The 15752-nt window shown below is 35.9% G+C and overlaps 2 protein-coding genes across 3 annotated transcripts; one reads left to right on the forward strand and one right to left on the reverse strand.

Annotated features, from left to right (window-relative positions):
• The first annotated feature begins 496 nt into the window (after positions 1 to 496).
• Positions 497 to 847, forward strand: LOC113769274 (protein FAR1-RELATED SEQUENCE 5-like). Its single transcript, XM_027313737.1, has one exon. It carries the CDS (start codon positions 497 to 499, stop codon positions 845 to 847), a length of 351 nt encoding a protein of 116 aa, XP_027169538.1.
• A 12067-nt stretch (positions 848 to 12914) lies between these two features.
• Positions 12915 to 15451, reverse strand: LOC113768409 (UDP-glycosyltransferase 83A1-like). Of its 2 annotated transcripts, XM_027312749.1 has the most exons (4): positions 14845 to 15451; positions 13974 to 14750; positions 13515 to 13647; positions 12915 to 12989 (listed from the first exon to the last, which is right to left on the reverse strand). In XM_027312749.1, exons 1-3 carry the CDS (start codon positions 15332 to 15334, stop codon positions 13541 to 13543), a joined length of 1374 nt encoding a protein of 457 aa, XP_027168550.1. In that variant the 5' UTR covers positions 15335 to 15451; the 3' UTR covers positions 12915 to 12989; positions 13515 to 13540. The 2 variants fall into 2 exon arrangements, with proteins under 2 accessions (XP_027168550.1, XP_027168549.1); XM_027312748.1 differs by lacking the exon at positions 12915 to 12989 and having other exon boundaries at positions 13295 to 13647.
• Between the last annotated feature and the right edge of the window lie 301 nt (positions 15452 to 15752).

Genomic DNA, 15752 nt, shown 5'->3' on the forward strand with positions numbered 1-15752 from the left:
CTGGTGTTGTAAGTAAATTACATGATGTAATAAATATATTACAATGAGTAGAAAATGCTTATTTGGCCCTCAAAATATAGAAATAGTAAAAAATACGGAGTTGGCTTAGGCGGTTGTCATTGACGAATGACATAAGGTCCAGTGAACAAAGTACCTAGAACCTAAATATAATCATCCGAGTGGATGTACATACAGTTAAAATATACTTACAACATGTGACCAACACATTACAATATGTATAACTTATTGTACACGGAGTTGTATTTGTACATACATAATATCGTTGTCTTAGAGTATAATAGGATTTGGTGTACGAGTATTTGTACAATATTAATCATATCGATGAACGTAATAATAGGATTTGGTATACGAATAATGTGTGTAACATAACACATTATGAATGGTAATATACATTTATGTTGTCGTTTATGTACATACCATTCATGAACTGCTGCAAATTAAGGTGTTTGATGCATAATTAGTAGGAGCAGAAGTAATGGATTGTAACAAATTGGTAGAAGATAGGACCCCTGAATTAGAAATGGAGTTCAATAGTGAAGAGGATGCGTACAAGTTTTACAACAACTATGCCTTTAAAACGGATTTTAATGTATGCAAAGACTATCTAAATAAAGACAAAGACGGTGTGACGACGTCTAGGAGATATAGTTACTGCAAGGAAGGTGTAAAACGCAAGTACGAAGGTGATGTGATGCCAAAAAAGACACGAACGCCGACGAAAACAGGGTGTGGAACTAAAATGATTATTGTGTTGCTTAGAGAGATAATGAAGTACCGTGTACATGACCTTATCTTAGAACATAACCATGTGTTGCACATTGCTTAATGTTCGCACATGATGCCATTACAAAGAAAAGTGAGTGAGGCTCAAGGATTTCAAGTTGAAACAAGCGAGGATGCTGGGATTTCATTGAAACAGAGCCATGAGTTTATGGGAAAGGAGGCAGGTGGGATGGAAAATGTGGGATATACTCGGGAAGACCTGAAATGATATATTCGTACTCGACGGGAAAGGAGTTTGAAATATGGAGAAGCAGGTAACATGCTGAATTATTTTCAAGAGCAAACACTCGAGAATCCATCCTTTTTTCATGTCGTACAGCTGAATTGTGAAGGGCAGATAACTAATATCTTTTGGGCTGATGTAGGAATGTTAATTGATTACAACTTTTTTGGAGACGTAGTCACATTCGACACAACTTACAAAATAAATAAAGAATACCACCCACTTGTAGTGTTTGTGGGTTTTAACCAACTTAGGCAAATTGTGATATTCGATGCTGCCCTTATGTATGATGAGACTATAGATTCTTTCAAATGGGTATTTGGTACATTTCGAAAAGTAATGTGCGGAAAGCGTCCAAATACCATATTAACCGATCAAGATCACGCCATGGCAGCCGCTCTTTCAGTTATCATGCCAGAAACATTTCACGGTCTATATACGTTTCACATAAGGCGTAATTTTATGAAACATCTTGGCAATCATTATAAGAAAAATAGTGATCTTCCATACATGTTTGGTGCCTGCATGTATGAGTTTGAAGAAGTGGAACAGTTCAATAGGGTGTGGGAGGCGATGGTGAAAAAATACAATCTTGAAAATAATAAATGGCTTTTCGAGTTGTATCAAATTCGTGATAAGTGGGTAAGGTGTATGATGAAAGAAAGATAGACCGCGGGAATGCAAAGCACCCAATTTAGCGAAAGCCTAAATGTAGCAATTAAAAATCATATGAAACTGGATCATGATCTTGTGCAGTTCTTTAGACATTTCAATCGAGTGATTGATGATAAGAGACATAATGAACTCATCACAGAATATGAAATGAGGCAAAAGCTCCCTATGGTTGGGTTGAGGCAAACACCTGTGCTTGTACATGCAACAGAAACGTATTCACCCACCGTATTTGTTGCATTCCAAAATGAATATGACGAGTCAACAGCTATGGTTATATTGAGACAACAAGATGCAGGGATATTTGTAGAGTTTGCGGTCATGAGATATGATGGAGGATCTGAAAGAATAGTGGTATTCAATCGGAATGATCTAAATGTACATTGTAGTTGCAAAAAATACGAGAATGAAGGAATTTTGTGTGGACACTCATTGAAGGTGTTTGATACCGTAGGCATAAAGACAATTCCTCTTGAATACGTTAAGAGACGATGGACAAGAAGAGCTCGAGCTGGAGACTGTTTTGATCGGTAAGGATGGAAAATTATAGCTGATCCAAAAGCAATCATTTCAACTCGTTACCGGGAGCTCGCTCCAGCCATGATTAAGGTCGCAACTCAAACAGCAATGTCGGAGGACACCAGTAAAATAGCAATCACTGTCACATCCGATTTGGCAAAGAGAGTTGAACTCTTCCTCTCAGAAAGCGAAGAGCAACCTTTGCAAAATCAAAAAAATCTGAATGTCGAGAAATAGGATAAAATTGAAATTGTAAATGAAATGAGAGAGGCAGTAGTCGCAAGAGGCATTAAAAAATGAGGTGGTGGGAAGAAAAGTAGAATGATGCGAAGTTGGATTGATAAATTTGACAGAGTAAAAGGAAAATCTAGACTGTCAAGGACTACACAGACTACGGTATGGATCAAATTTTGGTACTTGGGGAACATTTATGCTAAAACTAAGTTATCGTTATACTATTAACTAAAGTTTAGGTACCATTAATTATGAAATAATATTATTGCCATGTCAATACTGTAGGTCTCAGAATCGGAGCCGACATCTGTTTCATTTGAGGAATACATTTTTATGGGATGCCGTTCATCTATTGATTCTGTTTCGATTAGTATAAAATGGACATGACTGTTGCTTTTATTTGGATGTTTCTAAGAGCATAAATAGTTACATTGATGTTACATTGTGTGATAATGTTGTTACGGCCGTCATCCCTCCTGATATACCTATTTTATTTGTCTTATACAATGATTTGGCCCATACGAAACTCGTAGACCCATTCAATGAGTCAGACAGTGAATGGCCCTCCAAACGCTGTTGCTCCTGATATCGATGAAAGTGAAACGGTATGCATATATTTAGTAGTTAAAATAAAGACCTTCTTGTTCGTGTAGTAGAGCTATCTTTTTTTCTTTAATTGTAATTGTGGGCACCCGAACGTTGTCAAATCATGCAAATTATGTAGTTAACGTCTGTTCGCTTTAATAACATATTATTTTTTATTATGCGAACCTCCACCGTTTGACTAATCAGGGGCCTCCTGCAAGTGTCCCTACAGAATGGATGCATCCCAGATTATCTATTTTTTTCAAACATAACGCCGTCAGAGATATTTTAATGGTCTGATATATCATTTTTGTTATAATGTCTAGTCTAATTTAACGTTATAAGTGAGCAATATAGGCACTGGTAATGATTGTGGACAGCCAATTACTTATACTACGTAATGTAGGAGGAGCGTGCGGCAATTTCAACACACTGTGATGTTGATGCATATCATGTATTTGCACCATCACCGCAGGTGACAAACTTTTATCATTAAAGCACATGTTTATGTAATATTGTTAATTGGAGACTTGGATATCGTATATCATTAATTGTATGTTTCATTAATAATATTTGCTGATTTGCCATCGTTTCGCATTTCAGGGAGGAAATAACACTCAGGGATTGCAACTACGCGTTGATGTGGCCTCTCCCGAAAATGAGATTGATGAATGATGTGTAACTACACTTTTTGAACGAGACATTAAGTGGCTGTTCCAACCTGAAAATTCTGCATATGTATGTTACAAGCAATTAATAATCTGTTACAACTTATTGACGAGGTTGTACAGGCACTATTGATGTACGAGAATCTTTGTATTACAAGGATGAGTATTACGGATAGTATCACAAGCTTATATCAGTAGGTATTACTCCTTCAGTATAGAAATGAAGTTACAATTGATGGCTCGGCTTGGTTCCCATTGACCACATAATAAGTAACAGTTTCGTAGAAGAACATGATATTTCGTTGGAACTAATTTGAAAATAGGGTAGCTAATATTTAAAATACAATAAATTTTGATTACGCCATGTACATTTTGAGTTACAACCAGTTGTGTATATTTTACAAATCATTACAACTAATGAATTTGCAATTGACAGTTTTTCGGATATCTAGTTAAAACTAGTGATATTATAACTAGAAATTTCCTGATATTACAACTAGTGATACTACAACTAGTTAATATCCGATGAACATTTCCTCTTTTCTTGTTTGTGCTATTGCCCTCGGTACAAACAATAAGTCCTCCCCCCAACACATAAAATTTCTTAGACACTTTAGTAAGTATCTAATAAGAACATAGAGATGGCCGATTTGAACCCCAAAACAATTGATGTAGCGAGATTTTCTCGAACATTTCATTAAATTAGCGAGATCTTCCTGAACATCATGCAATCTACTGGCTGTTCTTTGGCACCCAAGAATTTGATTTCTGTGTGAACCCTCTATTGATGACACTGCAATTGAAGTTAGAGGAGGATTGAAGAATACTAATAACAAATTTCAGGCACGGGTTCATTGTCACCCTTCAGTAGAATAAAATGGAAAGTGTGAAGAATAAAACGGAAAAATTTTTCTCTAACTGGGATATAATACTGCAACCACGCCCTTTTACAGTACGCAGGACCCTCACAATGTGCTAAAATATGCCTAGACAACGCATTCCAGGCCAAACAATTTTGTCATGGCGGTAGAAACTGTAGAGTTCGATGTATGCCATTGAACTATGTCAAATCTGTTCAGACAATAAAACAAATTATGTAGATTTTGTAATGAAATGACCTGTGCACCAATATTTAGAGTCACGTGTATAAAGAGTTACACATCAGTGACCTGTACGTTTCACTATGTACTGATTGTGTTACAACCAGTTAGGTGTGTGTTACAATTCATTATAACCAATGAATTTGCAATCAGCAGCTTTTCGTCTGCTGTATTTAAAACTGAATAATATTCCAACTAGATATTCCCCGATGTTACAACTAGTGATAATACAACTAGTTAATATTGGATTAACCTTTCCTCTTCTCTTGTTTGTGCTATTACCCTTCAGATAAGCTGGCAGATAAGCTGGCATCAGACAGCTTATCGAATTTTTCCATTTTTAAAATTCCTTCCTGCAACCAATAACATGGACGAGTATGAGCAGTGTAAAAGACATCAGTAATAGTGCGTTGGCTCGTAAAACCAATTTAGATATGATGCTGACAAAATTTAGCACATAATAGGATACAGTCCAAATTTCAAACTCACAACTGCTAGAGGTTCAACGATGTAGCGTTCAAACTTCATACTTTTGGTAGTTCTTCCACCCCAATTCATGAGACGGGCAAACATGTCAACCACCTAATCAATATCTAATGGTTTCCAAAACATGTAATTGATTGTTACAATTGCGTTTACGTATCACTAATCAATCAATAAATTGACGCTCAAATTTTTTTAATAAACATAATAAACTACTGACCCGATTCGATACATGCATGCCATTTTCGAGTGTCTTCAAGTCAAGCCGTGTCAGTGAGAATTGAAACATTTGAATAAGTATGTCCCTATCAAATCCGAGCCACAATTGAACGATTTACTAATAAAAAATAATCGTACTCCAAAAAACGGACATGTAATAATGAAGTCAATTCTCATCCATTTTCATACTATTTTCCTGGGCCATCTTACAATGAACCGCATGCGTACTTATCGAAGAAAATGGCTCACAAGATCGAATTAATAGTTTTGTCAATAATCTTACTTGGGATTTTTGTTGGGGTCCCATGCATATGCAACCACATTTTTATCGTACATGCTTACTGTCACAGGTGCAGGTAGAATGAACTCCGCTGATCGCAGAACGATGCTCTTCTTTGTTGCACGTGTAGACATGTGCTTCATCTCAACGTCAGGACCTCCTAAAAAATAAAGAACATGCATTTCACATACAATTTATCTGTTGTTGTGTAACAAATTGTAAAGCATTTTGTAACAGTATTCAAACACAATGTAACTAACAGTCTAGAAACATCAATCGATTAATTTTCAAACTCACTGTAACTGTCCCAATAACTATTTTGTAACGCCCTTCAAACACACTGTAACTAACACTCTTCAAACAGTTTTGTATTAATTTTCAAACACACTATAACTTCCCAATAACTATTTTGTAACAACCTACAATCACACTGTAACATGTAATCATCAAACATGGAGTTTTATATTAGTTTTCACATTCTAACTTCCCAATGAAGTATTTTGTAACAACTTTCAATAACATTTAACTTTCTAATAACTATTTTGTAGCAACTTACAAACACTTCGTAACTAACAGTTTACGAATATGGAGTTCTGTACTAATTTGCAAATTATACCTTCCCAAATAACTATTTTGTAACAATTTTTGAACATACTGTAATTTCCCAATAACTATTTTGTAACAACCGACAAACACTTCGTAACCAATAGTCTTCAAATATGGAGTTTTGTATTAATTTTCAAACTGCGACTTCTCAAATAACTATGTTGTAACAGTCTTTGAACGCACTATAACTTTCCAATAACTATTTTGTAACAACCTACAAACACTTCGTAACTAACAGTCATCATATATGAAGTTTTGTATTAATTTTTAAACTGTAACTTCCCAATAACTAATTTTATACCAAACTATAAACCCACTGTAAACAGTCTTTAAATATGGAGTTTTATATTAATTTTTAATCTGTAACGTCCCAAGTAATTTTTTTCGTAACAATCTTTAAACACACTGTAACTTCTTAATACCTATTTTATAACAATCTTCAAACACGATGTAACTAACAGTTTTTCAAACACACTGTAACTTCCCAATTGGCTTAACATGACATTAGGCTTATCTGGATGTGGTTGAAATAAAGTCATACTTAATTATTATACTCAATTCAGTTTGTCGTGTCCGTTTTATATGCAGCTGACATTGGTGTGTTATAACACTATGCCTACAAGTTTTAAATGATGACTAGTGACAATTCAGACCCATATACATAGCATCATGATGGTATAAACAGAGTTACCGTGTGTGTATATAGTTGTTACAGTCATGTTATTTGAATTAGAACCTTATGAATATTATAACTGTACCAACCTTTCCGCTTTCGACCATATGATCGCAACCTACGTGGTGCTTCTAGCTGATGTAGATGTGACGTCGATGCACTAGCGTTCAAAGGTGGTTGCACCGTTGATTGATCTTTTTCGGCAAGTTCTATGACATTTGACCTATATTGCTCATGCTCTTGCTCTTGAAGGTGTATAATGCTTCCTTGCTCAGTTGTTGTCATGGTGGCCCCTTGTTGCAATCCCTGACTGATGTTATCGGGTACGACTGATGAGGTAGGAATTGGATTCTCCATGCCCATTACATCTTCATTCAGGTCTAGGTTTGGAATGGCTTCAATATTTGTCCTCGTATTAGCATCGTCTTCTTCACTCTGCAATGCATTATACTCAACTTCTTCAGACCCTTCCGCATCAAATTCATCAGCATCATCCTCCTCATCGTTGCCCCCTTCTTTGGCAGATTGAAATTTCAGCTCTTCTTCGGTATCAGGACTCTTGTGCATTGTATAGTCCTCCTGTATAGGTTTTTTTTCCTTTGTCCAATGCTTCAAGCCCAGAAGTGGAAGCTTTTGCTCTTGGCTGAGAAGCGAGCATTTCTGCAATCTTTAATATTCTTCGTTGGCTGCTAACAGCAATGTTATACAGCTCATTTAACTCAACCTGTAGTTACATGACGACATTATCAATCCATAAATGACCCACATGCTCTCAAGAATGGAATACAATACATGCATATACAATACTACATTTAAGTGAAAGTTCTTAATTTAATATTTGTACTGCTGGCTTAGATTCTATAACTTTAAATTCTATGGTAATAAAAAAAATGGTCAACGCGAACATCAGCCCAAAAGATATTAGTTATCTGCCCTTCACAATTCAACTGTACGGCATGAAAAAAGGATGGATTCTCGAGTGTTTGCTCTTGAAAATAATTCAACATGTTACCTGTTTCTCCATATTTCAAACTCCTTTCCCGTCGAGTACGAAGATATCGTTTCAGGTCTTCCCGAGTATATCCCACATTTTCCATCCCACCTGCCTCCTTTCCCATAAACTCATGGCTCTGTTTCAATGAAATCCCAGCATCCTCGCTTGTTTCAACTTGGAATCCTTGAGCCTCACTCACTTTTCTTTGTAATGGCATCATGTGCGAACATTAAGCAATGTGCAACTCATGGTTATGTTCTAAGATAAGGTCATGTACATGGTACTTCATTATCTCTCTAAGCAACACAATAACCATTTTAGTTCCACACCCTGTTTTCGTCGACGCTCGTGTCCTTTTTGGCATCACATCACCTTCGTACTTGCGTTTTACACCTTACTTGCAGTAACTATATCTCCTAGACGTCGTCACACCGTTTTTGTCTTTATTTAGATAGTCTTTGCATACATTAAAATCCGTTTTAAAGGCATAGTTGTTGTAAAACTTGTACGCATTCTCTTCACTATTGAACTTCATTTCTAATTCAGGGGTCCTATCTTCTACCAATTTGTTACAATCCATTACTTCTGCTCCTACTAATTATGCATCAAACACCTTAATTTGCAGCAGTTCATGAATGGTATGTACATAAACGACAACATAAATGTATATTACCATTCATAATGTGTTATATTACACACATTATTCGTATACCAAATCCTATTATTACGTTCATCGATATGATTAATATTGTACAAATACTCGTACACCAAATCCTATTATATTCTAAGACAACGATATTATGTATGTACAAATACAACTCCGTGTACAATAAGTTATACATATTGTAATGTGTTGGTCACATGTTGTAAGTATATTTTAACTGTATGTACATCCACTCGGATGATTATATTTAGGTTCTAGGTACTTTGTTCACTGGACCTTATGTCATTCGTCAATGACAACCGCCTAAGCCAACTCCGTATTTTTTACTATTTCTATATTTTGAGGGCCAAATAAGCATTTTCTACTCATTGTAATATATTTATTACATCATGTAATTTACTTACAACACCAGGTACACCCATTTATTATTCACATAGGTCGGTCTTTTCTTCTGTTTTACCTCATTTAATTCTGCACCTCCATTATATACACACTGCATGGTCAGGAGAGAAGGGCAAACTAAGATTGTGTCATGAGTATGGACCAACTATTAGATGCACAATGATTCATATCAATTGTAATACAGTACCTATAACCTGTAACTAATTTACAACAGGATGTACATTCGTTCACTTGTTAAATGTGACTTTATTTCTCTCATCTTTCACTAATTCCGCTTGATTTCAATACATACCTCTGGGTCTTCCGATGACTACTATCCCATTATAGTTCATCACTGAAAAGCTAAATGCTCACACACACACACAGATACGGTACAATTTTACTATTCTTCTATCATCTTCATATGATGTCTTCAGTGAATCTAATTTCATCTTTCATTTAACAGATGTGCATTTGGATGACAAATAATTGGCCACAGTTAGTTATATGGTTCAGTCACGTTACCTTCGTCTGCTAATACACTCTACATTTCACCAAATTCAGAGAGTGCAGCTGCTTCTGCTATTAAGTTGAAGGACAGAATCTGGTGTTTTATGACATGTTGAATTTCCTCTGTTTGCTTCTACCTTCCTGCAAGCCTTGTAAGCATTTAAAATGGATACAACATTTGCTGACCCAGTCACCAAAGTCTCTTCTCAGTTTCTCGGTAACACTCTCGGACGGAAATTGTGTCGAGTTTTCTGAGAAAAGAAAACTAAGATAAGAGTTTTCTGTCAACTCCCTATCTTCAGACGGAGCACGCCAAGCCTCTTCCTTCAGCTCTCTGAATTTTGTGCTACAGTTTTCTAAGAAAGAAAACTGAGATACGAGGTTTCTGAAAAAAGAAAACTGAGCTCCCTATCTTCAGACGGAGTACGCCAAGCCTCTTCCCTCAATTTCGTTTTGTGCGGCTAATTCAAAATTTCAATTTGCTTTTCAAAATTTCAACTCTACCGTTTGCTCCGTCTGATTCCGTTTGGAGGTCCAAATTTTTTAATTTGGAACGGCGTCGTTTTTGCCCCTTCTTAAGCCTTCTTGACGTGGATCATTTTTCTCCTCATGTTTTTGCTTGTGAGAGGACCGTTCAGGAGCGGTCGCCGCTCCTGCCCCGTATCCAGTTTCTTACACATGGTTCATGAAAAGTCAATAGACAATTGGATGATTACTTGCTAGTCTTTTGATAGAAACACTCCATTTTTTGTTAGTTTTTTATTACTTTCCAATTAATTGAAATAAATTAACACTCCATTTTTGAAAACTATCAATTTATAGTTTATATAAGCTATTACTGAACTAGATACAATTTTTTTTTATTATCACAATGCATGTAAAAATAGTAAAACAAGTTTCGATATTTGAAGTAACCTGGAAGAGTAAAGGTAGATGGACGATTTTGTGGGTGTTTCTCTACTCTACATGATTCTTATTAGTTGTTTTTGAGATTCTTTCAAAGGGATGATTAGACCTTACAACTTACAAGCTTACTTTTGTCCAATTCAAATGGGTTCATATAATTCTTATAACTTTTGACGTAAATTTGTACAATTTGAGTGGAAATTTAAATTTGTCATCTCGTACAATTAAATTAGTGATTACACCAGAATTCTATAAGGGTCTGTTTGATAACATAAAAAAGTGCTGAATCTGAATTTTTTCAGACATTCAGATGTTTTGAGTGTTTGATAAATGAAAATCCATTTGCTGAACTTGTTAAGTAGTGCTGAACTTGTGTGTATTTTTTTCAGCATAAGAATCCTAACTGAATGCTTAATTCTGACAGAAATCAATAGAATTACTTCAATTACCTTATCTTATCTACCAAATCTACCATTGTTTGTTAATTATGTTCAAAATTCTTATCTAATTAAACTATCTAATATTCTCTATCTAATGATTTTTTATTTCTTTTTTCTCCCTTTTGAATGATTTTCACATCTTCTCCATACTCCACATATAATACATTTCATCTTTTATATTAATTTGATTTAAAAATAAATATTATCATTTTCATACCTAACATTTTTAGCTAATTAAATCATAGGTTCTATTTCTTTTTTGGATGAAAAGATATAAGGGCAAATTTGTCAAATTTAACTTATTAAGCATTCAGTTATAAATGTTTATCAAACAGTATAAATAGGTTTAACATTAAAATTCAGACATTCATATATTTCTTTTCAGTACTTAAAATTCAGCAAATTAATTGTTTCAGTATTCAGAATTCAGAATTCAGAATTTAGATTCAGTTTTATCAAACGGAACCTAAGTTTATACCAAAATAATAAGAATTACATGAATCAGAATTATACGAACCAATTTGAGCTGGATAGTAAACAATTTGCGAGGCCCCTAATCCTCAAGAGGACAGGAAAGAATGGCTATAGCTCACGTTAAACAGAGTTCTTAAACTAAAACATTTGGCAATTGCTCCAAAAAACAATTTTGGCAATTGTACTTTGTCACAAGTAATAGTTGCATTGTTAAGAGTTTCCAAACTAAAATTTAGCCAGTAGTATTTTTTCAATCCTTAGAAGGGAGCTAACAGTAGTTATCCAGAGGGTAATTAGTACTATGGGACAGAGTGTAAATGAGCAAGGTTGAATTAGAGTAGCTTACTACTTGAGTTTTAATTTCAACTACAATCCTTTATATCAATCCTGAGCTAAGCTTTTCGTGCTCATAGAATTTTGTCTTGAACTTGACTTACTTATAAATTTAATATAGCCAACTTCAATTGAGCTTAATCAAGCTCTCACTCAAAAATACGTAAAAGAAATAAATAATTTATATTTTGTAAACAAGGGATACAATAGGATTTCATAATAACAAATATTAAACATTTTAAACAAATGCATATTTTTCAACTAAGCTTGAAATTAAACTTCATATATATAGTGTCAAGTTTGAGCTGAAGGTTGAATTTTGATCGAGCTAACTCGCGAATATATTGAGTACGTGTCATTTTAGTAACGGGGGACTTAGTAAGATGATTCAAAAAGCACACAATTTTAAATTAAAGGAAATGAAGGAAGAGACTTTTATTTTGTCTTGGAGGACTGGACTATCATTAGTCAACATAAAGTTCAGATACCAACAAAACTGAAAAATGGAAATGAAACAGAAAAAATATTAAGGAGCCTTCTCAATCTTTTTTTTTTTTTTTCGAAACGATAAATACTTGTATTACTTGACAAGAACTTTACAGGTGCGAGCAAAGGCTCGATTGAACTTTACAAGCGGCGATTTTACCACTAAGAAAACCAAAGTTCCTCATCCAAAATAATGCCCAAGGCATGAATGCTAAGTTTGGAGCTTAGTTGAGTCTTATCTTTTGTAACTAGGCAAAAGGAGCACATATGAAACAAATCTCTTAGTTGAATAATGTCATCAACCACAGTAGCTAGTCGAATGTCACTTACTCTGTTTGTGCGGATATAGTTGAGGAGTTGAGGACTTTGCACTTGGAATATCACTTCCGTTAGTAGCTCTGCGGCATCCTTACACATTGCCAATTTAAGTGCAATTGCTTCATCCACCAGGTTTGATCCTGAACTTCTAGCCCGTATCGCCCAACCTCGGTGGAATCCTTGATCACCTTGTCTCAGACTTATTCCAATGCCTAGGCCATGATTGGCCATATCTGAAGTCACTCCAATCCTCACTTCCACTGTCCCATGTTCTGAGTGTAACTGCGGTATTTGTTGATGAAGAACTGATGTTTCCTCTGTGCTCTTCCTAGTTTCTTTTATATCTAGTTCCACCATCTCTAACCATTCCTGGTGCGCCTTTTGTATTGTCTTCCAAGGAAGGAGCCTTCTCAATCACTAAAAGGATTTTTTTTAAAATTAGTATGGAAAGAACGTGATTTAAGAAGTGGGGAGCGGGAAGGAACATTTGAACTCAAAACCTTTACCTCCTGCACTAAAAAAATTTAGTCTTCAATAATAACCTTAGAATCAATTGTAGTAATAAATTTATAATGACATTTATATTTAGATGACTTGTAGCACGAGCAATACAAAATTCTTCTCAAACAATTTCTTAGGTTTTTTAGAAACGTTGCTATATTCACTCACCCCGTAATCATTTATAAGATAAATAATCAAGCTTGGAAATGGTTTCAGTTTTCCACCTCAATGCATCACCCATGGCTGAATTTCATTTGAATCTTAGAACCCACAAAAGATTAAGCAAAGTAAAACAGAGAAGGGAAGATTCTGAACAATTACCATAGCCATTTGATTTTGCAACAATTAGAAATCGATCTCATTATGCCAGCCTAAAATACACGTTAAAAAACTAAGTCAAGCCACAAGTACTGATGACTGGCCTGGACGGCAAAGCACTACCTTCAAGTAGAAAATGACAAAAATTTTCAACTCCTCAGATGATCAATGAACTTCTTGAAATTTTCAAAAGAAGATCCACCTTTGCTGAGACATTTCTGACACAAATCCTTCAGCTTGGATGCATTTATTCTGAGGGTTAATTCCACTTTGTCCCCCCAAACTTTGAACAATTACCCACTTCAGTTCCTAAACTTCAAAATGGGACACTTAAGTCCCTAAACTTATAAATACCTCCCACTTAAGTCCCTAAACTTATAAAATGGGACACTTAAATCCCTAAACCCTTATAAAATGGGACACTTCGACCACCAACGGCATTCAGGATTTGTTAACAATTTTCCTCAAGTGGGAGGTATTTATAAGTTTAAGGACTTAAGTGTCCCATTTTCAAGTTTAGGGACTGAAGTGGGTAATCGTCCAAAGTTTGGGGGGACAAAGTGGTATTAACCCTTATTCTGATGTTATCATCACAAATTCCCTGTTGTATTTTTGTGCTAATTTCAGTCCTTGATCTGATACCATCTTCACCAGGATTTACTTTCAAACCAACCTTCCAGATATCACAAATGTACTTCTGGTTGTAGAACTGATCCGCAAAATAAGGCCAACACAAAAATGGGACCCCAAGACTTGCTCCTTCCATTGTCGAGTTCCATCCACAATGGGTTAGGAAAACAGCAATAGATGGATGAGCTAACACATTTTCTTGAGGTGCCCACTCGACAATTTTCCCACGATCAGCGACTCTCTCCAGGAAACCATCAGGATAGGCAACAGGTGATCCATTAGCAAGGTCTGATCGAACAACCCACAGAAATGGCTGTCCTGATAGCTCAAGACCCAAAGCAATTTCATCAAATTGCTGTTGACTGAAAACTGCTATACTACCAAAAGCAACATAAACAACTGAGCCGGCTTCTTGTCCGTCTAGCCAGCTTAAGCAAGAGGTATCCTCCAGCCAAAAGCTTCCAGTAGAGGCAGAATTTTCAGTAGTTGTCAGAAATGGCCCAACAGGAAGAATGTTCGGGACCAAGTCACAAGCTTGTGAGTGAAGTTCGTAAGATGCATTGCAGAGAATCCACTTTACGTGCTGAGCTGTTGGACGGATAACCAGTCCCATATCAAAGAACAGTTTTTGTAATTTTTGCTCACCGGGGAAATGCCAAGGTAATTCAGAACAGTTCCAAGCTGGAATTTCTTCAGAAATACTTGCTTGATCATTTGCTACTATATTTCCTGCAGGCATGTGGAAACTGACAACATCTTCAATAAATAAAAAATATAATTACAAAAGAACAAATGGCAAAAAGCTACAATCAGCTTCCCCTACCGTTCATATCCAGAACTCCATCTTCAATAAGCTTAGGAACATGACAGAAGAAGGCCAAACCTGCTGGTGAGCCAGTCCAAAAGGCAGCCTGTTTAATGCCTAAATCTTGAACAACATCTAATAGCCACCCAATTGTTGCCCCAACTAGGACAAACCTGATAGGCTCGTCCTCGTTTGAATCATTAGTCCTTTGAATCAAGTCCTTCAAATTGCCAGGCATGGTTCTTTGAAAACACTCTGTGAACTTGAAGATGTCTTTTCGATCATCTTCCTGCCCTACTCCATCAGGGACTGATACTAGTGTGACACCTCCAATTTCCTCATTTTTGCTATCTGACATCGCTGCAACGACTTTTGCATGTATGATCTCGGTGTTAACAAACGTGACCTTGATTCCCTGACTAGCAATTTGGTGCGACAACTTCAAGAGCGGCCTGACATGACCTTGGGCTGGGGGCGCCACCACCATGACATGTGGCCGCCGGGCCATAATGAACTTAAGCACTTCTCCTCTTGTCAATGTTCAACTCAACTGTACTAATATGGTGTGGCTGAAAGTTCTGATGGAGTTCTACATTCTTCTATCCATGGAGTTATTCTCAGTTGATTCAACTCTTCCAATTATTTTTTGGTTTACACTTTGTTTCAACACAATTGTCATCTGTCAATTCGTCTTCAGTGAGTAATCATTGCTGCCCTTCTAGAAGGTATGTGTAAAATAATTGCATCTAGTCCAATTAGACGGTGTACTGGTCTTCTGTCTGTGGAACAATTTTCTCGGATAGCGGCCGGATATAAGTGCAATGGGTCCCATTAAGCGAAGATGGTAACTCCTTCCGATCACGTCAACTTTTTTACTTTTATAAAAAAGTAAATTTCATTAACAAATTGCTAAAACTTATCTAACA

The sequence above is a fragment of the Coffea eugenioides genome, chromosome 4, assembly GCF_003713205.1.
Source record: "Coffea eugenioides isolate CCC68of chromosome 4, Ceug_1.0, whole genome shotgun sequence".
Taxonomy (NCBI): Eukaryota; Viridiplantae; Streptophyta; class Magnoliopsida; order Gentianales; family Rubiaceae; genus Coffea; species Coffea eugenioides.

What these genes read in the sequence shown, in the direction of transcription:
- LOC113769274 (XM_027313737.1), top strand. Translation starts at nt 497, where the DNA reads ATGGATTGTAACAAATTGGTAGAAGATAGGACCCCTGAATTAGAAATG.
- LOC113768409 (XM_027312749.1), bottom strand. Translation starts at nt 15,334, where the DNA reads ATGGCCCGGCGGCCACATGTCATGGTGGTGGCGCCCCCAGCCCAAGGT. An exon ending in TGGAGTTCTGGATATGAACG is followed by an intron (nt 14,751 to 14,844) that starts GTAGGGGAAGCT and finishes ACATGCCTGCAG; the next exon opens with GAAATATAGTAGCAAATGAT. An exon ending in GGGAATTTGTGATGATAACA is followed by an intron (nt 13,648 to 13,973) that starts TCAGAATAAGGG and finishes TGGAATTAACCC; the next exon opens with TCAGAATAAATGCATCCAAG.